The 25,985-nt window shown below is 39.5% G+C and overlaps 1 protein-coding gene and 1 pseudogene across 2 annotated transcripts in view; one reads left to right on the forward strand and one right to left on the reverse strand.

Annotated features, from left to right (window-relative positions):
• FTCDNL1 (formiminotransferase cyclodeaminase N-terminal like) overlaps positions 1–25,449 on the forward strand; it is a 44,088-nt gene extending 18,639 nt beyond the window's left edge. For both annotated transcript variants that reach the window (XM_055397698.2, XM_055397696.2), the window contains exons 5-6: positions 14,711–14,896; positions 24,505–25,449. In XM_055397698.2, the coding sequence (XP_055253673.1) occupies positions 14,711–14,896; positions 24,505–24,941 (623 nt within the window). In that variant the 3' untranslated portion in view covers positions 24,942–25,449. The remainder of the gene's footprint in view (positions 1–14,710; positions 14,897–24,504) is intronic.
• On the reverse strand, positions 9,099–9,628 carry LOC129537863 (deoxyuridine 5'-triphosphate nucleotidohydrolase-like; annotated as a pseudogene).
• Positions 25,450–25,985: the final 536 nt, after the last annotated feature.

A 25,985-nucleotide genomic window follows, 5' to 3' on the forward strand; every position in this document is an offset into this window, starting at 1 on the left:
CAGAGTCTTTTCCAGCAACTCGTCGCATGAGGTGGCCAAAGTATTGGAGTTTCAGCTTTAGCATCAGTCCTTCCAATGAACACCCAGGATTGATCTCCCTTAGAATGGACTGGTTGGATCTCCTTGCAGTCCAAGGGACTCTCAAGGGTCTTCTCCAGCACCACAGTTCAAAAGCATCAATTCTTCGGCACTCAGCTTTCTTCACAGTCCAACTCTCACATCCATGCATGACCACTGGAAAAACCATAGCCTTGACTAGACAGACCTTGATTGGCAAAGTAATGTCTCTACTTTTTAATATGCTGTCTAGGTTGGTCATAGCTTTCCTTCCAAGGAGTAAGCGTCTTTTAATTTCATGGCTGCGAATGTTGATGTGTTTAATGTTGTCCCAGAGGTCTCTTGGGAGAAGGCAATGGCACCCCACTCCAGTGATCTTGCCTGGAAAATCCCATGGATGGAGGAGCTGGTAGGCTGTAGTCCATGAGGTCGCTAAGAGTCGGACATGACTGAGCGACTTCACTTTCACTTTTCACTTTCACACATTGGAGAAAGAAATGGCAACCCACTCCAGTGTTCTTGCCTGGAGAATCCCAGGGACGGGGGAGCCTGGTAGGAGGCCGTCTATGGGGTCACACAGAGTCAGACACGACTGAAGTGACTTAGCAGCAGCAGCAGCAAAGGTCTCTTAGGCTGTCTTCATTTTCTTTTCATTCTTTTTTTCTGTATTCTGTACTGTGGTAGTAATTTCCACCATTCTGTCTTCCATCATTTATCCATGCTTCTGCCTCAGTTATTCTACTATGGATTCCTAGCATAGTGTATTATTCATCTCTGCTTGTTTGTTCACTGGTTCGTCTAGGTCTTTGGTAAACATTTCTTGCATCTTCTCCATTGTTTCCCTGAGACCCTGGATCCTCTTCACTATCATTATTCTGAATTCTTTTTCTGGAAGGTGCCTGTATCCGCTTTATTTAGTTTTTCTGGGATTTTATCTTATATCTTCATCTGGGACATAACTTTCTGCTTTTTCACCCTGATTAACTTTCTGTAATGTGATTTTTGTTCTAGTTGTGGGATTGCAGTTCTTCCTTCTTCTGTCTACCCTCTAGAGGAGGTAGCTAGGAGGCTTATGTAAGCTTCCTGAGGGAAAAACTGGGTCTTGCCATGGTGGTCAGGGCCTTGCTCAGTAAAATTTTAATCCAATGATCTACTGATGGGTGGGGTTGCACCTTGTTGAGTGTTTGGCCTCAGGTGACCCAGCTCTGGGGTCTGTGGGCTGTATAGTAGGGTTAATGGTGACCTCCAAGAGGACTTACACCAAAAAGCACCTTCCAGTATTGCTGCTGCCAGTGTCCCTATCCCTGTGGTGAGCCCTTGCTGACCCACACCTCCACAGGAGACCCTCCCACACTGGCAGGCAGCTTTGGTTCAGTCTCCTGTGGGGTCACTGCTCCTTTCCTCTGGGTCATGGTGAGCACAAGATTTTGTTTGTGCCCTCCAAGACTGGAGTCTCTGTTTCCCCCAGTCCTCTGGAAGTCCTATAATCAAATCCCACTGGCCTTCAAAGTCAGATTCCCTGGTGATCCGTGGTCTCTTTGTCAGATCCCTAGGCTGGGAAGCCTGACATGAGGTTCAGAATCTTCACAACAATGGGAGAGCTTCTTTGGGATTATTGTTCTCCAGTCTGTGAGCCACCCACATGGTGGGTATGGGATTTGACTTTATTGTGACTGTGCCCTTCCTGTCGTCTTGCTGTGATTTCTTCTTTGTCTTTGGACTAGGGTGTCTTTTTATAGTGGGTTCCAGCATCCTTCTCTTGATGGTTGTTCAACATGCACATGTCCTTCCACTCTGCCATCTTGAACCAGAGTATCATACATTTTTTAGTTAGGCAAAAATCAGTAAGTGTTTTAAAATATAGATAATATATATAGTGTGTATATATATATATATGTATACAAAGGTTTTGATAAAGGCCTTTTGCTATAAGCCTTTTGATAAAGGCTTGAGAAAGAAAATTTTTCAAAAAGAAAAGATGGAGAAATTGGAAAACATTAAGTCGTGTGTGAATTTTTGACAACCAAAAGGATAGGACTTGTGAAAGCAGGTTACAAAGTGTATTCCATAGCAATATAGTCAAGAAAGAAGGAAGGCCACCTCACTGTTTGCTCCCAGGAAGATGAGGACTGGGGCTGGGCTTTGGGAGGAGAGCATTACAAATAGTACTTGTCTTCCTTTCCCAAATCTTGAACCAATTTAACAGTAGAGAAAGGCAGATGAGAAGTGGAAATACTAACTTTATTACTGATAAAAACTAATGTGACAGCTTAGCTTACCCACCTGGAGAATTAGACATCCAGCCAGTTGCAAGTAGCACTAGACAGCACAGGCCTGACCCTGGCAAGCTAATGGCAAGGAGGAGACAGAATGGAATGGACGTTTCCTGCTGACAGCTAGCTCTGAAGAAGGAAGAAAGGAGGGAGGAGCAGGCCTCTGCACACCCACTTCCCTCCCAAACTCTGCATCAGGGAATGGATGTTGGGAGTGAGCAAGGCCAAGTGTTGTAACTTCCTAAAGGCTGCAGTAACAAAAGTGCCACAGACTAGGTGATATGGGAATTTATCATCTCACAGTTCTGGGGGCTAGAAGTCCAAGCTCAGGGTGTCGTCAGGCCTGGTTCCTTCTGAGCACTGGGTGGGAAGGAAGGATCGGTTCCATTTTGGCTTGTGGATGGCTCTCTTCGTGTTCACATGGCATCCTTCTTGTATATTGTCTGTGTACAAATTTCCCTTTTTTATGAGGACACGAGTTGTGTTGGATTAGGGACCTGTTCTAATCCAATATGTGACATCATGTTAACTAATTATATCTCAATGACCCTACTTCCAAATAAGGTCACATTCTCATATCCTCAGGGCTGTGACTTCTACAGATGATTTTGGCAGGAGCACAGTTTAACTCATAACAGCCAGTAAGACCAGCAGTACTCTACATGTGGAAATAAACATCAGTAGTGAGCAAGAAGGCAATGGCAAGCCACTCCAGTACTCTTGCCTAGAAAATCCCATGGATGGAGGAGCCTGGTAGGCTGCAATCCATGGGGTCGCTAAGGGTCGGAAACGACTGAGCGACTTCACTTTCACTTTTCACTTTCACACATTGGGGAAGGAAATGGCAACCCACTCCAGTGTTCTTGCCTGGAGAATCCCAGGGACGGGGGACCCTGGTGGGGTTCTGTCTATGGGGTCACACAGAGTCGGACATGACTGAAGTGACGCAGCAGCAGTGAGCAAGAAGCATTTTCCTTTGAAAGGAGATTTATTTATTTATTATCCCACACATGGTACACTTTATTGTGTTTAAATAGCACAGAGTTCTGACACATGTTATTGATGGTAGATAAAATATTGTCTTCACTGAGTCTATGAAATATTTATTTTTACTTGTGAGAGATATTTTATTATTTTTTTAAATTAATTTATTTTAATTGGAGGCTAATTACTTTACAATATTGTGGTGGTTTTTGCCATACGTCAACGTGAATCAACCATGGGTGTACATATGTACCCCTATCCTGAACCCCCCTCCCACTCCCTCCCTATCCCATCCCTCTGGGTTGTCCCAGAGCACCGGCTTTGAGTGCCCTGCTTCTTGCATTGAACTTGCACGTCATCTGTTTTACATATGGTAATATACATGTTTCAGTGCTATTCTCTCAAATTATCCCAGTCTTGCCGTCTCCCACAGAGTCCAAAAGTCTGTTCTTTATATCTGTGTCTCTTTTGCTGTCTTGCATATAGGGTCATCGTTACTGTCTTTCTAAATTCCATATATATGCAATCAGATGCATTCTTTTTTATAGCTGAGTAATACTCCATTGTGTATATGTAGCACAACTTCCTTATCCATTCATCTGCTGATGGACATCTAGGTTGCTTCCATGGCCGAGCTATTGTAAACAGTGCTGCAGTGAACATTGAGGTACACGTGTCTTCTTCAATTCTGGTTTCCTTGCTGTGTATGCCCAGCAGTGGAATTGCTGGGTTGTACGGCAGTTCTGTTTCCAGTTTTTTAAGGAATCTCCACATTGTTCTCCGTAGTGGCTGTACTAGTTTGCATTGCCACCAACAGTGTAAGAGGGTTCCCTTTTCTCCACACCCTCTCCAGCGTTTATTGTTTGTAGGAGATTTAAAGTGGTGGGTATGGGTGCCTGGAAATGGGCATCCCTGAGAGGTGATAAAAAGGGCACAGATTGTGGATGGGGGATGGGAGAACTTGCCCTGTTTTGGGGGCAAGTGATGAGAGTTAGGGCTAGAAGTGAGACTACTAAGAGGTTGTTGAGTGTTGACACTGGCCAGTGGCCAGGAAGATGGAAGATGTATGAGAGTCAGACACGCATGAAGAGACCAAACTATTTGTTTGGCATTTGGGTATCTCTGGTTGGGTGGAAGAGCCACCTTTACTGTCCCTTGCTGTGGGGAGTTGACTTTATACTGAAGGCTGTTTACACATTGCTGATCCGTTGGCCAGCAGAAGGATTCCTGGCCATGCCAAAGCTTAGCCATGTCTCAGCTGAACTACTCTTTTGGGGAGTCCCAGCTTCTTAACATCCTCACTGAAAGAGAATGAGAAGTCCTTATGAAATGGATGCACCATAAGGAAGCCACAGGCCAATTTCAATCCCACCCACCATTTACAATATACATATGCCCATGAGTTTTTGATCAGTGTGACCTAAACAGTTACATCATATTGAATGGCTAGACAGGGAAGCCAGAGGGTAAGCAAACAAAGTAAGGATTTTGGAGCTGAATAAACCTGAGCTCAGACCTAGATGTTCTACTTACTTGCCAACTGACTTAAGGAAAATTGTCTAATCTCTTTTATAGTCTTTTTTGGTCTTATAGCTATACCATGGGGAATAATATCGTCCTGTCAGGATGGTTATGAAAAATAATGCCCATAAGTAAAGCCCCTGGTCCCCTGCCTTGCACCAGGAAAGAGCTGTCACTATTTTTAGTGATTCTCTGTGGCCTCATGGAGGGGGTTGCTGAGCAGTGGGCTAGGCTATCCCCCTCCACCATAAAGAGAGTGGGTTCCTCTTCTCTGTTTTGTATTATTGAAATTCTAAATAAAGTACCTCTTGAGAAAGGAATTGCACGCCAAGATGTTTGCAAACCTCTCAGGCAGAAGATCTGTGAAGTGCTTTCAACTCTAAAATTCTAAGTCCTATAGCAGACAGCTTCTTCCATGTCAGTTCTTATCTTGCAGAATGGTATTCGGCTCCTATTTCAGAGAACTGCTATGCAGGTAAATGAAGAGGTATTTGTGAGCATCCAAGCAGTGTTGGAGTGCCTGTTATGTTTCCATTTACCGTAGGACAGGCTAGGGGACTATAGGAGAAGCTAATAGAGCTTCTGCTCCCAAGAAAGCTGGGCCGTGAAATCTGCACCTGAAAGAGGTGAGAGCACCATTTGTTGTTGTTTACATGGGACACAATAAAGCAAGTGACTGAATGCAGTGTAAGTTCCATATGTTAGGTCACTCAAGGAAGTATAATTCTTTAAAGAAAGAGTATCATGTCTGCACGAAATCTGCAGCATATTCCCTACAAAGGAATAACAAGTTCTCTGTATACTCATCTCCATGAAAGTATATGTTATGTGCAAGGAAACAGTAACATTCTTGGATATAAAGATCTATGTGTGGGGGAGTTCCCTGGTGGCCTAGTGGTTGGTGTTCTGGACTCTCACTGCTGTGGCCCAGGTTCAGTCCCTGGTCGGGGAACTGAGATCCAACAAGCCATGTGGCACAACCAAGAAATAAAAAATAAAAAGTAAATGCATATGTGTAAAATGTGTCCTAGACTACTAATACACCATATGCATGCGTGCTGTGTCACTTCAGTCCTGTCTGACTGTGTTGCCCTATGGACTATAGCGTGTCAGGCTTCTCTGTCCATGGGATTCTCCAGGCAAGAATATTGGAGTAGGTTGCCATGCCCTCCTCTAGAGGATCTTCCTGACCCAGGGATCGAACCTGCATCTCTTATGTCTACCTGCATTGGCAGGTGGGTTCATGTATTTTTATGGATACCTATATTGCCATGAAATTATATAATTTGCTAAGGTTTTTGGGGCACATGAGGATAGGTCCAGTTTTTTCATTCTATAGCTGGAAAACAGACCGAGAAATATTAAGAAACTTACTCATAGTTTTCCAACAAGACAGCAACAGAATAGAGGATCCTCACAATTGTTTATTTACTCGACCTTGCCTAGAACTTTTTGTTCTTTTTCAAAATTTCAACATTACAGATGTGGTTAAAGTTCACCTCTGTCCACCAGCTACATCCCTGCCGAGTTATGGCATAGTATGCTCACATTCAGTCAAGAATTTTCCCCATACTTTTATTTCTACCTATGTATATACTCATAAGTCCAATATAGTATTTGTTGTATGTGTCTGTAGTCTAAATGCTATTGTACTATCACTTAAAATTTTTTTATTTTATTTTTTTTGAAGTGTAGTTGATTTACAATTGTTTGAAGTATATGACAAAGTGATTGTGTTTTATATATGTATAGTGTATATATAATATATATACATGTTGAAGATTCTTATGCTATAACTTTTATATTCAGCAGGATATCATGGAAATCTATCTATCTAGTTCATTCCCTTTAACTGCTGTATAGTTATCATAATATGCATATATCACATTTTTTCTATTCTATTTATAGACATTCAGGTTGTTTCTCATTTTTTCCAATACAAATAATGTAGCAGTGAACATTCTTGAATATACTTTCCTGTATACAAATGTAAGGATTTCTTCAGAGCAAAAAAATAAAGAATGGAATCTTTAGGTACAAATGTTTCAAAATATTTTCACAGATTAATTTTTATATGAAAATCAAGTGTTTATTCTGACCTTGTTTCCATTAATACATAACAAGTTTTTTTCTTTGCATTTTATTTTTTACTGCCATGCCAATGGTAAATTGACAGCTCAGAGACACAAGTGAAATGAGGTTCTTTTAGCAAGTACTATTCATTTTGAATTACAGACACTGTTGTCAGCGTAGCATTATTTATAAGCTTATTTGTCCTTTAGAAAGGAAATGCGATAGAGTAAACAGTAGCGTCCAGTGATATGCAGCAGAGTTTTGCGCCCCCCACCCCCAACCTGGCTAAATTGTTTTCTGCTCCCTCAAGAAAGAACAGACCACAGAATGTGTCAGTAGAAATGCAATTTAGGAATTGCACTTGATCTTGTTTTTCAGAATAATGTTTCTGTTCTTTCATCATAAAGATCAACTGCATTTTATTTTTTTCCAGTCCGTTAGAATAACATCCAGTTCTAGTCAGCATGTTTAATGTACTTCTCAATGATGTTCTAGCACAATAAATTTTTGTATCTCGTGCATGTGTACATATGGTAAAAATTTCTCCAAGTTCTAGCCATGTGGGGGAGGAATATTGTGGTTGCTTTGTTAATGCAGTGTTTGTGTTGGAGTGGTTATGGCCCCGCGCTTTAACTCTCAGCGCTGGGCATAATGAGATGGCTTTGATGGTGGCGTAAGAGTCTGGTGGGATGGTCACAGCTTCACACTTCAAAGCCGAGCATATGGGGCGAATACTGGGTAGCTTTGTGCTCTTTGGGGATGGTTGGGAGACAATTCTTAACAGCTCTGTTTAATGAAGACATTGGAAAAGAAACACTCCATCTTTAAAATAATTTTGAATTGCAAAGAGAGAAATTACCACCACCCCCCTTCCATAGACTAAACTAAGAATAATTTTTCCTAGTCTGCACTTAATTAGAGAGAGTGAAGCATCACAACTACACTGTATTTTCAAATGTCTTCTTTTTCAAAGTAGTGTAGCAAGATTAATCGGCCAGTTTTATTTTAGGTATGTGTATGAATTTAGGCAAAAACTTTTAGGGCTATCTGTTTTACCATCTGAGAGATTTTTATGGCTTCTGGTAGAGAATTTTTTTTTTTTCCTTCTCATTAAAAAATACATAAATAAAAAAATCAACTAAACAAGAAACTTGGCTATATTAAGATAGCTATACTAAAACTAGAGGATGCTTGTAAGATTTCAAGTCTAGCACTCAGTTTAATTTTTAGATTCTGTGCTTTTTTTCCCTCTGCTTTTTATTGAGTATGAGGTGATGGGGTTGAAAAATACACTTTTTGATTGGTATGTCCTGATGAGAATGTTTCAGTAGGCTTTTTTGAGTATCATTAGAGTTCTGGTTTAAAAATAATAATAATAAGCCTTACTTTCAGACTGTGGGCCAGGGAAATAGAATTTATCTATTCCTAGTGGAAAGGGAATGACAGGCTTGAGGTTTTTCCTAGCTGTGCATTTTGACTGCTATCAAAAATGTAACAAAACCAAGCATATCAGTTATGTTCTTTGAGCTTCTGAAATGCAGTTTCTGTTTAACAGTTAAATCTTAACTCCATTTACATCAGTAGTCCTGAAATGCTCCTGACAGAAACAAAAGCAGAAAGAGAAAGAATGATGTCAGATACCTCTATAGACATGAAGTATGTGTTAATGTAAGGCAGGTGAATACCTTTAATAAAATGGATTCTTAAATACTGCCTTAAATATTGTACATTCTCAATAAACTACTACATTTCAGGCACAGTTGAGTCTGTTACGGGCTCAGAAATAAGCATTTGTGTTAGGGGTATGAAGCTCCTGTCTCACTGTGCTGATCCTCCTTTTGCAAAGAGTAATAACGAAACTAATAGAAGTCTCTAGAGGTAAGGCTGTAAATGATAGTTATACGTGTGCAGAAATGACTAAAAATCATTTTCAAGTACAGAAGATCAGCTAACTGTAAAGGTTGCATTATGTTTTATAATACTGTCATTAAATTAGCCTTTTTAGAATATGACTAGTGAAAATGGAAAGATCAGAAATATGAATAATAATGATAGGGAAAAGTTGTCAAGAATGGCAGAGAAACTAGGAAATACTGGTCTTTTATTTTATTTTTTATATTTTTCACTTTAAGCAAAGTCTTTATTTTCAAGAAAAAAGTACATTCTCATTTCCTGTTCTTGGCATAAGTTTTAATTACTTCCAGTGGAACCAAAGCCTCCTGAACCCCTTTCAGTGTCATCTAAAACTTGGAACTTCCTCTATTTCTGGGTAAAATATCCGTTCACAAATGAGCTATGCAATTCGATCACCCTTTTTGACTTCAAACTTCTCTTTGCCAAAATTAAACAGGACAACACCAACATTTCCTCTATAGTCTTCATCTATGACACCAGCTCCTACATCTATGAAGTGTTTTGCTGCCAAGCCAGAACGAGGAGCCACTCTTCCATAGCACCCAGAAGGAAGGGCTATCTGAATGTCAGTTTTCACAAGCACTTTCTCCATCGGTGGTAATGTGTAATCATAGGCACTGTACAGGTCGTAGCCCGTGGCGCGCGCGGACCCCTTGGTGGGGGCCGTGGCGTGCTCCGAGAGCCGGGCAAAGTGGAGACGCATATCGCCCGCCTCTGTCGCCCAGGCCCGCTTGCTGGGGGAGACGACTTGTGCCTCTTGGGAGCAGGGCATGGCAGCGTAGAACGTGGGCACAAGAGGGAGCAGGGTGAGCTGGTCTTTTAATAAAGAACAATTTAGGAAGCTGCAGTTTTGCTTTATCTGTTTCAAGCCAGCATGATGACATCATACCCTGTTGGCACAAGGTGATTCAGATGTTTTTCCTCTCTGAGGCGACTGACTGTCTCAGGTAGTCCACAGCTGCAAGAGTCTCTGACAGCTGGGGGCTGGAAGACAGCTCGTAAACACGATGGAAAACTGATCATACGGTGTCTCACTGGGGATGCATCGAATGCCTGCTCGTCTTAAACCCTGTTCTCCTTTTGTTGGCATAGCGACCCCTTCCTCTCATGTGTAGGTTTGGAATGGATGCTGCTATTTTCAGGTCCCACATCTGCAAAGTGCTTCGGAACCAAATTCAATTCATTCAGCTTAACAAATGTTGATCGTTTAGGGAGTTTAAAACCTAGATAGAGGAAAAAAGTCCACGATTAACTGTATAATACAAGTAGATTAGATTTGATGTTCTATCAATAAAAGAGAACATGTGTTCTCCAGGTAAGAATACTGGAGTGGGTAGCTATTTCCTTCTCCAGGGGCTCTTCCCGACCCAAGGATCAAACCCAGGTCTCCTGTATTGCAGGTGGATTTTTTTTTTTTTTTAACCATCTGAGCAACCAGGAAGCCCACTATATGAACATGAGAGGGAGAAATGAAATCAGTGGAAGACAGGGGGAGTGCAGTGACAAAGCAGGGATAAGGTCAGAAGTTCTGGTTTCTTGGGACTCCTTGAAAATGTGGAAAGTCCCTGCTCTGGAAATGCCTGGTTCCACTATTGGGGGAACACCCGATTTACAGGAAATGCACACAGAACTATTCCTTTAAACAATGCCACTTACCTAAAAACTGTGAGACTTGAGCTTGAAGATTCAATAATTTTATCTTCTTTAACAGGCCTGTTTGCATGATGTGAGCATTTGTAATTATAGTACAGGGGATAATTTTTACACAGATTAATTGTGAAAATAAAATGATAAAATTAAAACCCTTTTTAAAAATGCAGTTCATATAACAAGTAAAATACCTTGCTAGCAAGTATACTTCTGACCAAATTTGAGATACTTCTCTGAAATTCAGGCAATCTAATTTACTCTTCAACGACGTTACAAATACTTAACCTTCCATGGGCCTTGGGGTTACAGTCATTAGAAACATAAAAGTTACTTCCTTGAGTATGAAGAGTATAGTGTACTATCTCTAATGTTAAATATTATTTTAGCCTTGGTTGTTTTTCATTGCATGAGAATAATGAAATGTCTTATTCATTATTAGAATTATAAGAATATAAATTAAGAATTTATAAGAAAAAAATTTCATTACAAGAATAAAAATTAATTCTTTCCATCACGAATTGCTGTAGAAGAGATAATGGCAGAGGAGTGCTGTTTAAATATGTGGGAATTTCGAGTAAGTAGGGACACACCAATCCAGGAAGGTATTCGGAATTTTCAGAATTCAGAACAGTGGGGTAGGCTTGCAGAGGGGAAAGGAAGCAATGTATACTAGGTACTGTGCACCCAGCATTGTGTTCAATCCATGCTTTTCTTAGTTTATCTATTCTTAATCTCTCTATCCATTCTATGGGATAGCTTCTTTTCTTTCTTGTTTCTTTACTTCCTTTATTTTTTTTTTCCTTTCCTCTCTCTATCTCCCTCTTTTATCTTTTAGTTTTATTAAAGGTTTTTTAAAGCAGGTTTCAGAAGTCATATTCTTTCACCCTGGCTTATTTAAAATATCTAAGCAATGTGGACATATTTTTATATCACCACAATGCCATTATCTATCAAAATGATCATTTTTTTGGTACCATCTAATATCCAGTATGTAATCCAAGCAAATGTCTTTCTGTGATTGGCTTGTCTGAATCTGAATCTATACGTGATTCACACATAGAGGCGATTGTTGTATCCCTGTCTCTTTTGACACAATCCAGTTCCCCGCATGCGCCCCCCCCCTCCCCGCACCTTTTCCCTTTTGATTCACTGGTTGCAGAAACTGGGTCAGTTTTCCTGTGGAATTCCCACTTTCCGGATCTGTTTGCACCCTGGTGGTGTCATGTAATTTGTATCTTTATCCCTCTCTTTTCCTACAAACTTTAGGTTAGCCCCAGAGATTTGATTGGCTTGAAGGGTTTTTTGTTTTTGTTTTTTTGGCAAAAGTTTTTCAGGCGTAGGCTGTGAGCTTTGTATGTATCCTATGAGGAAGCCATAGTATCTGATTATCTCACATCTAGTGATGTAAAGATGAACTGCCTTTGTTCGTAATTGATTTTTCAGGAGGGTTTCATCCATTGATGATCTTTGCCCTGAAACAGTTATTTTCTTAGGAGATCCAAAATAGTGATCTTCTAATACTTTCTTCCACATTTACTAGTTAAGAGTTTTTTCCTAAGTTAAAAAATCTTTCCCTCATCAGTTCAGGCTATCTGGCTACCCTGAAATACAGTTTATATAGGAAAGGGAAGGTAAATGCTTATTTTTGTTCCTTTTAATCACCAGATTTCTAGATAAGGATTTGGTGCTTTAGAGGAAGTTTTTTTTTTTTTTTTCATCTTATAGATAGAGAACTTGAAGCTCAGAGATGGCAAAAAACAAAAATTTGCTCAAGATCTCAAACAGCTCTTAAGGAACAGAAAAGGATTTCAAGCCAGTATCTTCTGGCCTCAAAAGCTTGTGCTATTTCTGCTATGTACCCCTGCCCTCAACCCTGTCAACTGCTACTGCAGCTGTCTTTGTCCCTTGCTTTGCTCTTCAGGAACCAGCTTCAAGACGACTCCTTTACAGCACTGTGGGCTTTGTACGCTTATACAGTACTCTAGAGCTGTAGTTCCAAATGGAGGCACTGGCCTTTCTAGGTCAGAAGCTGGGCCAAGCCAGGAGACAGGTCACATTGTCTCTACTTAGGAGAGGCTTTCCCATCACAGTTTGTGCTTTAGGCTCCTGCAACAGCCAAAGTGTGAGTCACTGTAAGTGACGGTTGGACCGAATATCAGTGATGGGAACAATTTGGAGAGTCGTCAGATGTTAAGATGTCTTAACTAACTCTTCTAAACCATTTTCCCTTTCTTCTGCCACCCCAGCTCTCTGCCATTCCAGACTTGAGGGGAGTATTTAGGTAACTGCCTAAAGATTATCCTGCAATTCCTAAAGCCCTGTAGACTGTTTGTGTCCCTGGCATCTGGCCCCAGCCACCCCCCAGAAACCTGTGGTCCATTTGTATCTTAAAGTAGTGTTAAAAAAGCAGAGATCACTTAGTGAATTTGGGAGATTTTCTTGGCTTTGTGGTGTCGACAATATCATGGGTTTCCAATGCTGGTGTCTCTACCTGACTCAGAGAAAGAACATTTCCCTAGATTTTGTACCACCCAGAGGTACAAAATCTTTTCTTTAATGTCCTCCACATTTTACCCCTCCCAGTCAACGTGGCAACCTACATTATAAAGAAACGAATACCAGGCTTCACAATTGCAGTTTGAGGTTTCCTGTGCTACAAGGAAATCCAACCAGTCCATTCTAAAGGAGATCAATCCTGGGTGTTCATTGGAAGGACTGATGCTAAAACTGAAACTCCAATACTTTGGCCACTTCATGCGACGAGTTGACTCACTGGAAAAGAGTCTGATGCTGGGAAGGATTGAGGGTAGGAGGAGACGGGGACGACAGAGAATGAGATGGCTGGATGGCATCACCGACTCGATGGACATGAGTTTGAGTGAACTCTGGGAGTTGGTGATGGACAGGGAGGCCTGGCGTGCTGTGGTTCATGGGGTCGCAAAGAGTCGGACACGACTAAGCGACTGAACTGAACTGAACTGATGCTTGTTATGGCTAAAGATTCCGTCTCAGCCTTGGATGTCCTGTGATGCACCTCTAAATCAAGGAGGCCCACCCTCTTGCTGTCCCAGGCCAGCACCCAAACTCCCTAAATACCTACAATAAAATTCCTAAAATAAAATATCAGGAAAATAAGTTATGTTATCTCTATCTTTGCTTACCAGGGACTATACTGAGTGACATGAAAACAGCAGTTCCCTGAAGCAGTTCTCTAGAAAAAAACAGGAATACAATTCTGTAATCTGCTTTGAGAAGATATGGTCAGAGACAGAATCTAGATATAAAAGTAGAAGAAGGTGAAAAAGCATTGATATTCAGAGTAGCCTCCATAAAATTGTATTTAGATACTAGGCTTCTTACAGAATATCTGTCACAGTGCTTCTATCCAGAAGGACTTTCTGTGATGATGGCAATGTTCTGTATCTATGCTGTCCAATAGGGAGACCACGTGTGGTTACTGAGCACTTGAAATGTGGCTACTGCAACTGAAAAAAAACTTACTGCATTTTAATTAATTAAAATTTAATGGCACATGTGGCTAGGAGGTGGCATATTGGACAGTGCAGATCTGGCCCTTGTATTCTTAAATTTTTCTTTCTTCTAACAGTATACACATTTTGGAGCTGTTATTGTTCAAAAATTGAAGGTACCGATTTCATTCATCTTGGTGATAAATTTTCCTTATGGGATTAGATTTGTAATGACTTAGAAATTCTAGCCTCCTTTAAAGTGTAAAGTGTTGCTCAGTGGTGTTCCACTCTTTGCGACCCCATGGACTGTAGCACACCAGGCCCCTCTGTCCATGGAATTCTCCAGGCAAGAATACTGGAGAGGGTTGCCATTTCCTTCTCCAGGGGATCTTCCTTTGCCCTTTTTCAGGGGATCTTCCTGACCCAGGGATTGAACCCAGGTCTCCCGCATCACAGGCAGATTCTTTACCATCTGAGCCACCAGGGAAGCCTTGTACATAAATTTTATTATGAGACTGACCAAGGAAAAGTTAATTATGCTCAAGCTTTGAGTTTTAAAATTTGTGTGAATTATATACCCTTTAGTGGTGATGATTATAACAGTGATGGGAATGCAGTTAATGTGACTAAACTATACACCTAGAAATGGTAAAAATGGTAAATTTTGTGTTAAGTGTATTTTAGCACAATAAGAAAATTCTGTGCTTTATTTTCTTTCACCAGAACTGATTTTGATTTAGTCTTGTTAAAATTTCCCGCTGCCCATAGGCCTCGCTGAGAATCTGGTCCTGAGTGTTCCTGGCTGCAGTGTGTTTCTCTTTGGTGAGGCCGACCTGCCCGAGAAGCGCCCCCTTGTCCAGAGAAGGAAGCAGCTGGGCTGGTTCACAAGGAGGGATTTCAGCGCTCTTAAGCCTGACCTGGGAGCTGCACCTGCCAGAAGATGTGGTTTGACAGGTTCGCAGTCTGGATTTTTTTCTGCTTTGGTTTTTAAACTTGAGAATCCTGAGGTTGCCTTCATTTGGTCTCTCCCCACATAGTGTAGGAGGGTTACAGCTGGAACTTTCTTGACTCGCTTGAAGGTCTTCTCTCAGCTTTTTCTACTCACGCCTTCATGAGCTGCTTGGGGAGGCTGGAAGCCCTCACTGGATACTCGATAAGAGCCCCCAAGAGGGATGTTCAAGATAGACCATGAGCCCTGCTCATCAGTGGCTGTACTGATGATGAGAATGGTTATCACTGGGACGATGGGTCCTGTTGGCCAGGCATGAGGCTGTATCTGAAGACACCTGGCGGCTCAGCATGTGGGTGTAGCTTAGTTTTAGCTGGTGGGAAAGGCTTTCAGTACTTAAACATCCAGAGTGTCCAGGTTGATGCTTACACCTGACAGTCGGTGGTGGAGGCACCCTAGAGAGAGGCTTTTCTACACTGCAGGGCTCTAGAACAGAGAAAACAAACAGAGGGAGCAGTATTCTCCCTTGCCCTGGATCTCATCCACTCTTGTCTCTCTCTGCTACTCCTGCCCACTCCTTGCTTACAGCATATCTTCAGAAAAGGCAGTGGCACCCTGTCAAAAACTTCATCCCTATTTGCTGCACTTCACACATCCCAAGGCCATTTATTTGAGTCTTGATTCTTTTATCCTCTAATATCTTCTGTAGGGATCACTAGTTAAACCATGTTAGGTCACATTTTGGTAGTTAATATTTTAGCTGTTACTAAAATACTAGGTCCCAAGAAGCAAGAGGTGGGCAACCATAAGAAACACATTTCCTCAAAGCACAGTTACACATAGGCTTTTGGTTACTAATCCCTGGTGCAGAATTCTGCTCTCAAACCAGTGACATCTATCATCAGCTAGAGCAGTGCAGTGCAAAGATTACAGGCTTTGAAAGTGAAAGTCACTTAGTTGTGTCCCACTCTTTGTGACTACCTCATGGACTGCAGCACACCAGGTTCCTCTGTTTGTGGAATTCTCCAGGCAAGAATACTAGTTGCCATTTCCTTGTCTGCGGGATCTTCCTGACTCAGAGGTAGAACATGGGTCTCCTGCGTTACAGGCTGATTCTTTACCATCTAAGCCACCAGAAAAGCTCAGAATGCAGGCTTTGAGGCTGTGCTCAAATCCTGACCTTGCTCTTCATTGGCCATGTGACTTCAGAATATTCCTTAGCTCAAGAAGCCTCAGTTCCCATATCTTTAAAATGGCCATATTAATTATTTTTCCCTCATGAGACTGTAAAGTTGAAATGATGGCTATTAAGTGCCAAATGTGGTACCAAGGGACCATTTTTTCCTTCCGTTTAGAGAAAAGACTTATTTTAAAAGTGATTATAAGTGTGTTTTAGTCTTTACTTGTGGAAAAAAAGGAAGAAGCTGATTGCTCCCTGCCAATTTGAACCTCACATATTTTCCCACGATTTGTCTCACAAATGGAGAAGTGTAAGTTTGTGACTAAGTTTTCAGAAAGCTATGTCCTGGTTTCTACTTTGAGCCTCACTGAAGACTGAAAGGATTATTCCACAAACCTAGTCAGCACAGTGCCGGGTGACTGAGATTACAATTAGAGGACGGGAATTAGAAGCAGGAATTCTAGTACTAGAGAACAGAAAAACTGGATTTAGTGTTGGGTTAGACAGTCCCTGGGAAAACTTAACTCTCATTTCTGCAGTGTTGTGGGGCTGAATGGGTTGGTGTTTGGGAAGAACTTTAACCTGCTCTAAAAATCATATCTGAATTAAAAACTAAATTTTCATGTTATCACTAATCATGTTCAATCTTCTAAGAACTGACTCAGTTTGTAACTGTTTAAACCAAAATGAACAGTGCTCCCCCCCATCTCACCTAATGATTGTCTGATAATCTCACCTATTTTATATTGTTTGTTTGGAATGGACAACCCATTGGGGATTTTGATTCCTTCTCAATTTTTTACTCCACATGGAGATCTGTGATTTACATGGAGAATTTCATCAACATCTGAAAATCCTAAGTTTACTTTAAAATGCCAAGATTGACACAGAAATGTTTAAAGATGGTATTTTAAAGGTAATATTTGACACTGGTAAAGATAGTTAGAGGCACTCACGTGACTAATGTTCAGCATCAAGTGGTATAAACTTTTTGGAAGTGAGTTGGTGATGTGTATCAAAAGCTCTAAAAATATATGTAACTGCTTTGCAGAAATTCTAGTTCTAGATTTATCTTAAGTAAATAGATTTATTCCCGAGGAAGCAATAAAAGGTACATGCATTTATGTACCAATATGTTTATCAAAGAACTATTTATAATAATAAATACTGGAAATAATATAAATGTTCAGAATTTGAGAGTGATTAAATAAATTATGGAATAACTTGGTGAGAGAACATTATGCAAGCAATTAAGTGTGAAGGTTTGGAGGAATTTTTAGACAAGTGGAAAATACAGTACAATGAATACAGAATTTTTAATTTATTAATTAACACAACAAATATTTGTTAAGTACCTAAATGTGCCAGGCACTATTGTCAGTGGGAAAAATAGAATTTATTTGCTTTCAAAGAATTTATATTCAGTGGGGAAGGGGTGAAGAGAGTGAAAAGAGAAACAATAAGTTACAAACTTAATAAATAATTAATTATATAATATGTCAGAAAATAAGTGTTGTTGTTTAATCACTAAGTCATGTCCTACTCTTTTGTGACCCCATGGACTGCAAGCCTCCCAGGTTCCTCTGTCTATGGAATTTTCCAGGCAAGAATACTGGAGTGGGTTGCCATTTCCTTCTCCAGGGGACCTTCCCAACCCAGGGATCGAACCCAGGTCTTCTTTTCTGCTGAGCCATGGGGGAAGCCCCTAGAAAATAAATGCTACAGCCAAAAAAAAAAAGAAAAATTAGACAGGACAATGGACATCATGTGCCCGGAATGGGAGTGAACTATGGTTTTTCAGATGGGATAAACCAAAGTAGGTCTCATTGTGAAGGCAGCATTGGAGTAAAGACCAGGAGAGAGGCAGCTGGCCATGTGGAAATGTGGACAGGAGACTCAGGCGGAAGGAGCATCCATGGTCAAGGCCAAAGGATATAAAGCAGCATAGTGTGATTTCAATGTTGTAAAATATATATGCACTTGTTTATTTTATTTATCTTATATGTTTGTAAGGGAAGGATATTCTTAAAGCTTCCAACTTATTTTCACTATTTCTCTAAATTGATCTTGTTATTATTTCCATTATGTTTTATAAAGGGCAATTGTTGAGGTTTATCAGGTCTGTAGAAGCTGGGTTTCAGTGCATTCATTCATATTGCTGACAAAAGAGTCAAATAAGAAAGGAAAAGCAGCAAAACTTTCCCCCCATATGTCTTTTTTGCTAATACCTCCTTTCAAGTGGTCGACTCTTTAGTTTGTGCAAAAGACATGAAAATTATAAGTTGCCAAGTTTAGGTAGCCCGTTGCTCCTTGAGGGACTCATTTAATAGGCTCAAAGCAGATTCTAATAGAAAATTAAAATGTTTCAGAGAGGAACATAGATAGAGTATAGATAAATGGTTTCATGAACAAGATTGTAATTTGAGTTTAAGTCACATGATCAACTGAAATCTTAGGTTACCTTTACTTGCCCAAATTATCTGTTAAGAAAGTCTTATGTAAGAAGGAGTAAAGCGGTTTCATTTTTAAAAGTAATATCTGTTGCAGTAGAATTTCTAGCACCTCTGTCACTAGGGTAGAAATATTATTCATCTAATTTTTCAACAAGCTTAGTTCCCAACCATGGCAATTTCCCTCCTTATTTTTAAATTTAATGGCTTTATATATTTTTCTAACATTCTTTATTTACATCAGTGTTTCTCAACATAATTTTCCACTTTTCCCATCAAAACAGAAAAGCTTCAACACATTGTTGCTATGTTTATTTCTTTTCCTAAAAAATTTAAATAGAAATGATTGGTGCTATGAACTGAACACTTACAGTTAACTTTCCAGTGACAAATTAATCTATACAGTACCCGAAAGGAAGCAGCATCTATAAGGGAACAGGTTTCTGTTTTGAAGTTCCTTGAGAATATTATAAACAGAAAAGAAAAAAGTGAGCTCAGAAATGATTAACACCCAGAGTCAGTGCCAAACACACAAAATCTTTTAAACCAAATTCCTTTTAAAAGTTTGTAGTTGGCCAGCTCATGAAGAACATAAATAAGGACAAAGCAATAATAGTTGATACTTTTAGATATATAAATAAATACTTTATACATATATATTTTAAAACCCTAAACATTTATGGGATAATTTAAACACTGCTGGCTGATATATTGTATGACTGGCCTGTATATATGCATCATTGTTTAAAAATGAGGGACAATTCTTTGAACTGTAGTTTCCCATGATGCCGTAGGAATCATAGACGGAGGTAATTGGCACATCTTGGAATCAGGGACTTCTGTTTAGTTATTTCAGTGGGTTACTGAGAGCTGCCCCTGCTTACTTCTTTCTTGCTGTAAATGAGAAGCTGCAGCATCAGGCACTTTTCTTGACATTGAATAATGCCATTTACTGCATACCCCAAATTTTACCTAGTCTTTGAAAAATAATTTCTAGCCTTAGAATGAGTCCTGTTTTCAGGAGCCTATATCTGTAATTTTCTATGTTTGCTTGTAAATCTATTTGAGATGATGGAAGATGAAAGTCTCAATGTGTAATTAAGTGTGTCACCCGTAATTGAAACATGAAGGACTATGTCTCTGCATGAGCTAGTGATAGGCAATTTTCTGTAGAAAACCCGGGAGCAGGGAAGTCACCTGAGGTTGCTTTCACCTGGACTGGCTTCATTCCATGATGATATTAACATGTGTCTACCTCTGTGGTTTCGTTTCTGAATTGCTGTTACTCTGAAAGATTCAGAGTTGAGAAATTGAGGCTTACGGTTCCTCACAGAGTGGGAAAATGTCATAGCTATTTTGCAGAAAGACAGCTGGGCAGAGGCAGTGTCCCTGAAGAAGTGGAACTTGAACTCAGACCCCTGGGGAGCCGTTCCCAGCCCTGTGCCCCACAGTGTCACTTAGCTTTCTCTTCTGTGGATTTGGCCACATGCACAAGAGTCCTGCGTTCTTCCCACCGTGGGAGTATCGGACTTAGCAATTATGTTTGAGTTTTATGGCTTTAGTCATCAAATGTCCTGTTTCAGCTGTGGTTTCTCTTTAATACACGTTCTAAAAAATGTAAAATACCAATATGTAATGATGACTAATTGCTTTCAGTGTAATAACAGCTGTTTATATTTTTGAACCTGGGCTCCAAGTCTGTCGTCTTGCTCTGTTACCCTGAAGCAAGGCCCACAGTTAGGCTAGGTTTTATCTTTGTTTAACCTTCATGTTTTTACACCCAGTAACCTGCATGGTTCCTGGCACTCAGCAGGTTTCAGTAAAAACATATTTAATAAGAGAGCCACACATTAGTTCATGAGAATCTCTTTCTTTATTCAAACTGTAATGCAATCCATAAATTTGAAGTTTTCTCTTCAGACATAAAAATGCCAGATACTCCAAAACACCACCTCGGCTCCCTCCTCACGCATCTTTTAAAGCTAAGCCATCAAAGAGGAGCTTAATATAATAAAGAGAACTTTAAAATACATCCCTTAGCAAACTTCTGACCCCCTAAAACAAAACCCTTTCTGTTGGAGGAGAATATTGAGAATCTTTTCACCATTAATTGATTGAAGGTGATGGTGCCTGGAACAATTTTCGATAATAATTTTGATCTAAAGGGAAAAAACAATGTTTTTTCTGAGTGCTGCTTTTCCATTTTTCTAATGGGCTCTTCACTATTGTTTTGTCTGAATGCAGTTTTTTATTTGTGTTATTCCAGACATGGTCCTACCACAAGCATCTTTAAACCAGACATTAATAGCATAGTTCACAGTCATTACTGCCAGTGCTCAAACACAAATATTGCATTTGTGTTTGTAAAAACTACACATCAGATGTTAATTAAGTGCATTTGTTTTTTTTATGCTTAAACAATCTGGCATAAAGAGTTTACATCTATATCAGTTCACCATAAGGTCTCTACAATATCTGAATCACCAGCCGTACAGTATATGATAAATACAGTGTTTCCACACAGGAAAATAACAGAATTGTCAGGAAAACATCAGGCCTGTTATATTTCCCTGTGAAATAATAGCAACTGAATCTCAGTTTCTTTTTGATAAAAAAAAGTATTTAACTAGGAGTAAACACCAATATTTAGAATGATAAATTTTTCATTAAAGAACACATGGAAAGTGAAATCATACCAAAGATTTTTTTCCTTGTTTTTAGCTTGCTTCAGGGCGTTGTGACAGTTGCTTTGGAATAAAATTGGAATTTCAGCTTTGCAGTGAGATTCATGCTGCCGCCAGAGCAGCCGAGTGCCAATCTGCGGGAGGCAGGAGCCGAGCGAAACCGCAAACTGAGAAACAAACTTTCACATCAGGTTTCTAATTTTAGAGTAAAAAATGGAATTACTTTAATTATATGACATTTAACTAGAAATACGATTTGCTGGGATTAATTGCCTCCCTTATTTAAAAAATTTTTACTAAGTTTAAATTAGCACAAAAAGTCAAATTCAGCATCTTAAATAAGGTCAGTGGGACTGCTGGATTTAAATGTAGAATTTGATTGATTAGAATTGGATCTCCATATTGATGTTGGATTTGGGAAGGTTTAAATGGAAGAATTAGAAACGTGTGCATTTGGGCAGAAAACAGTTTCTCTCTTTTTCCTTCTTTCTTTCTTCTTTTCTTCCTTCCTTTCTTCTTGTCTTTTTTTTCTTCCTTTCTTTCTTTTTCCTAGGACAGAAATGGATCATGGCCTTATGACCCCTCAGGGTGAAAACTACTACCTGCTTAGACCGGAAACTTCTCAGCTTCATTGACTTGTCTCTGTTTATTCACTGCTTGAATAAGATATAGTGGTAAAACAACATCAATTATTGTATGCTGCTGCTGCTGCTGCTAAGTCACTTCAGTTGTGTCCAACTCTATGCGACTCTATAGACGGCAGCCCACCAGGCTCCGCCATCCCTGGGATTCTCCAGGCAAGAACACTGGAGTGGGTTGCCATTTCCTTCTCCAATGCATGAAAGTGAAAGTGAAGTTGCTCAGTCGTGTCCGACTCTTAGTAACCCCATGGACTGCAGCCTACCAGGCTCCTCCGTCCATGGGATTTTCCAGGCAAGAATACTGGAGTGGGTTGCCATTGCCTTCTCCCAATTATTGTATAGCTAAAGCTTAATTGAAGAATTTTAAAATACACATAACAAGGACATATACCAGAAAGTATCATTCTTATATAAGTGATTATTCTTACTTTATTCAAAAGAGGATATAAAAGTTACTTCTTATGTTTAATTTTATTTTTCTAAGAAATAATTTTAAAGTATGTTTTTGAAGAAATTTTTTAAGTAGAGTTTTATTTTAATTGATTAAGTCAGTGTTGGGACAGTGAATTCTTTGTGACACTCTTGTGCTCTGGACTTAACATCTAAATTTCTTATACATTTAATAATTTATCTTAGGTAAACTGTTGTTTACATTATCTTTTATCTTAGGTAATGAATTCATTTATTAGCAAGAATGATCCATTTTAGAACCTCTGTGACAAAAGGGACAGTTATTGGGCACATGGGGATAAAAGGTGCTTTGCAATCTGCTAGAGGATTTAGAAGAAGTCCTGTCCCATGTATTTAGGGATCGAATGGTCCATGCTACCATATTGTCAGGAGGAGAGGCCCTGGGTCCATATGAATGAACTTGTCTTGAAAGTGACTTGCTCCCCCAAGCTGATAAGTTAAATATAAATATCTGAACGTTGGCTAGGCATATCAAAGTTCTGGAATAGCAGAGCACAATAGGTCCAATAGATATTTTGAATAGTACTTAGCATAAGCCCCCCCATTATGAAACTCTATATATGTAGATTTATATACACACACACATACTTTTCAGCAAAATCTGAGCATTATCTAGCTATTTGTTTGAATAGTGATAAAGGTGAGGCCACTTCTTGAGTCAGAATAGGGTATGTGTATCAGATACAAGGAAATGGGATTGTTTGTAACACTACCTGTTCAGGGGTTGAGGGGAGAGAAACTATGCTTGGATGCTTTTCGATTAACGAATGACATTAGCATTGACAAAAAAAAATTTCCAGTTGTACTCTGTGAAATGTTAAAACTAATATAATTCTCAAAGATATTTAGAGTAAGTGATTGGTGTATGAGGTTGAGAGAGATATGTATTGACTGTTAGGAAATTTAATTTTTATGAAATCAGCATTATGGAGAAATACTGTAATTTGATTCATTCCTGCAGAATTCCCAGTAGAAAGAGGCCCAGCCTTGGGAGTTGAAATGTTTCATTATATACATGTGTGGGAAAAAGATGAAATGTGGTTTCTGTGTGCTGATTTTCTGTAAAGCATATATTAGTATGAGAGTACCCAGGCTAGGCAGCAAAGCCCCCAAACCATGGCTGTCGAGGGGAGAGTGAATTCAACAGGATCTCTCGTTGGATACTGACATCATGAGCAATAAGTTTGAAAGTAGTAAGAAAAAGCAATGACAGTAAAATGATGTTGAAATGGTAGCTAAAGAATTGTCTTATGCTGAAGATGAGGTCAGTCTTTTATCCCTCATCAATCCCTAGTCAACTTTGCTTTTAGAAATGTGAAGTTGCCCCAAAATGAGGAAACTGCAAACCTAAGCTTTTTATACCAATGATAATTTAACCAAGTTGTCCATCTTATAATGTAAACTATAATTAGAGCAGGGATATTTATGTCATATGAGCTGCATCATCCCTGAGGCAGGGTAAAACATGCTCTAGAGTAACTGGGCTCTGGAATAGCAATGACAGTCCTAGTCCCTTGGGAAGCCGAGGATGGAAGAAAGAGATACCTCCAACTGGTTATACCAAGAAGGTATACACAGTGCCCCAAATCCTGCCCTGCCAAACCTACATCGTCATGAGACATGAGTCCCTTTGTCCTTCCCAATTCCAAGGCTATTTGTCACGTTTTAGTGACCTCCTTTACTAGCCAAGACTGTTGAGGTTCATTCAAATCTGGTCTTAACCTAGCTCAGTGATGACAGGTCTGTGTTTGGGGAGGAAGAGATGAGTAGAGTATGATTTATTCCTGTCTCCCAGACCCATAGACCTGGCACTAAATTCCAGCCCCTGTGGAGATGGCCTTGGAAATGAATGGAAGGCCAATACCTTTTACTGCTATTGATATTTAATTTTCAAATGTGCCTTTTGAAATATCTGTTGATACTTTCAAAAGTCTGAGCTTTTCTTTACCATTCTAGAGTAAACATCCAGATACATTTAGAGTAGATATATCTACTTGTAGCTCAAATAACTCTGTTGGTGAAAATATGTATGACCTTTAGAAAATTCTGGAGTTGATAATGAGTATTTCTGTGTATTATTTTAAAATAAAATCAAGTAAAGTTAATAGAATAGAAGTGGGTAAAGAATAGAATTTTCAAGATGAGGCTTTTACTTTGCTTGACTAACATGCTTTTCTAATGATTTAGGCATCGGCGCTAGCCCGTACGTGATGAACTGCAATGTTACCATAGATTCTCAAGACTTGGCTCTGGGAAAAGAAATCGCTAGTGCCATTCGGGGCGCAAATGTGAATGGACTGAAGGGCGTCCAAACAATGGCTTTTCCTCATGAAGGGAAAATTGAGATAGCTTGCAATGTAGAGAGTTTTGAAGATCAAGAAGATACAGAAACCTCCGAAGGCTCTCAATACATGGCTTACAGTGTCCTTGGGGACCATTTTTATTATGTATCTCCTCATTACATAGAAGCTCAAGTTAAAAAATTGGCAAGTGATCGAGGAATTGGTACGATAGGGAGAGCATTAATTGGATTTACACCCCAAGAGTGCAAGAGCTGTGCTGAGTATGCGATAAAAGAAAGTATTGGGGAGTTCTGGAAGATACGTGGAGGTGTTTTCATGTGATCCAATCTAAGGTTTCATTGAAATTGTAAGGAAAAACATATCAGCCATTGCAAACTTTTCATATTGGCCTGTGAAGACAAGGAGAAGATCCAAGAGCTTGGTTCCAGGTGTGAATTGGAAAACTAGAAGTATTCTCTGTCCAACGGCAGCAGCAGGTGTTTATAGATTATAATTGCCTTATGGTATTTCTAGTTATCACTGAAACTTTTTGAAATCTTCCTCTGTATCAAGTTCATGCACTTGGGTGTACTAGAGGCCCCCTGAATGAGCTGGATAAAATGGCCATAGTTACTGAATCATCTTTGATTATCATGAACTAAACTAAAAACAGATTCCGTTTATTTGGTGTTCCTAAGCTCTTTATTCCAGAGTCTTGTATTCAACTCTCATTTTTTGAGTAATCATTTTTTTTTAATGTGCACTTTTAAAAATCAAGTACTAAGTAACTAAAAAATGGGGAGAATTATAAACTGAAATTATCAAATAAAAGACTAATCATGTTCTTTTATTCTTTCTTGTCTTGTTTAGGATGACCTACTGTTCATTCTGGAGATAATTCCAAAAGCCAGATTTGTCTAATTTTTTTATGTTTATGTGGGGAGGTGGAATGGCGGTGTTGGGCATGACTTCAAGGGATTATATTTATCCTTTTTGGAATTTAAATGGAAGCCTGAAGGTTTAGGGAATTTATTACTCTTGAGTGAAGTGAAGGGTATTGGTGGAAGAATTTTATTTGAAAGAAATAAAAATATGTTCCCTCTTTGTGAACTAAAAGAAGCCACTCGCTAATTCTGGCAATTTTATGTAAATCCTTAGTGCTTATGTTTTTTAGTACAAGGCGTTTTTCTATCCATAAAACACAAAGAAATAAATTTTTCCATAGATTTTGTTTAGCAAATAAATTGTGGTTTTGGCTAATAAGAGCACATAATGTGAATTTAAGTAATTAAAAATAAAAGAAGTTGAACTCAGTCTTTTTATAGGATCCAGTGCATGCATGCGTTCTCAGCTGTGTCCAATTCTTTGAGACCCCATGGACTCTAG

Source organism: Moschus berezovskii, chromosome 2, assembly GCF_049115385.1.
Source record: "Moschus berezovskii isolate FMDL1 chromosome 2, NW_MosBer_1.0, whole genome shotgun sequence".
Lineage (NCBI taxonomy): Eukaryota > Metazoa > Chordata > Mammalia > Artiodactyla > Moschidae > Moschus > Moschus berezovskii.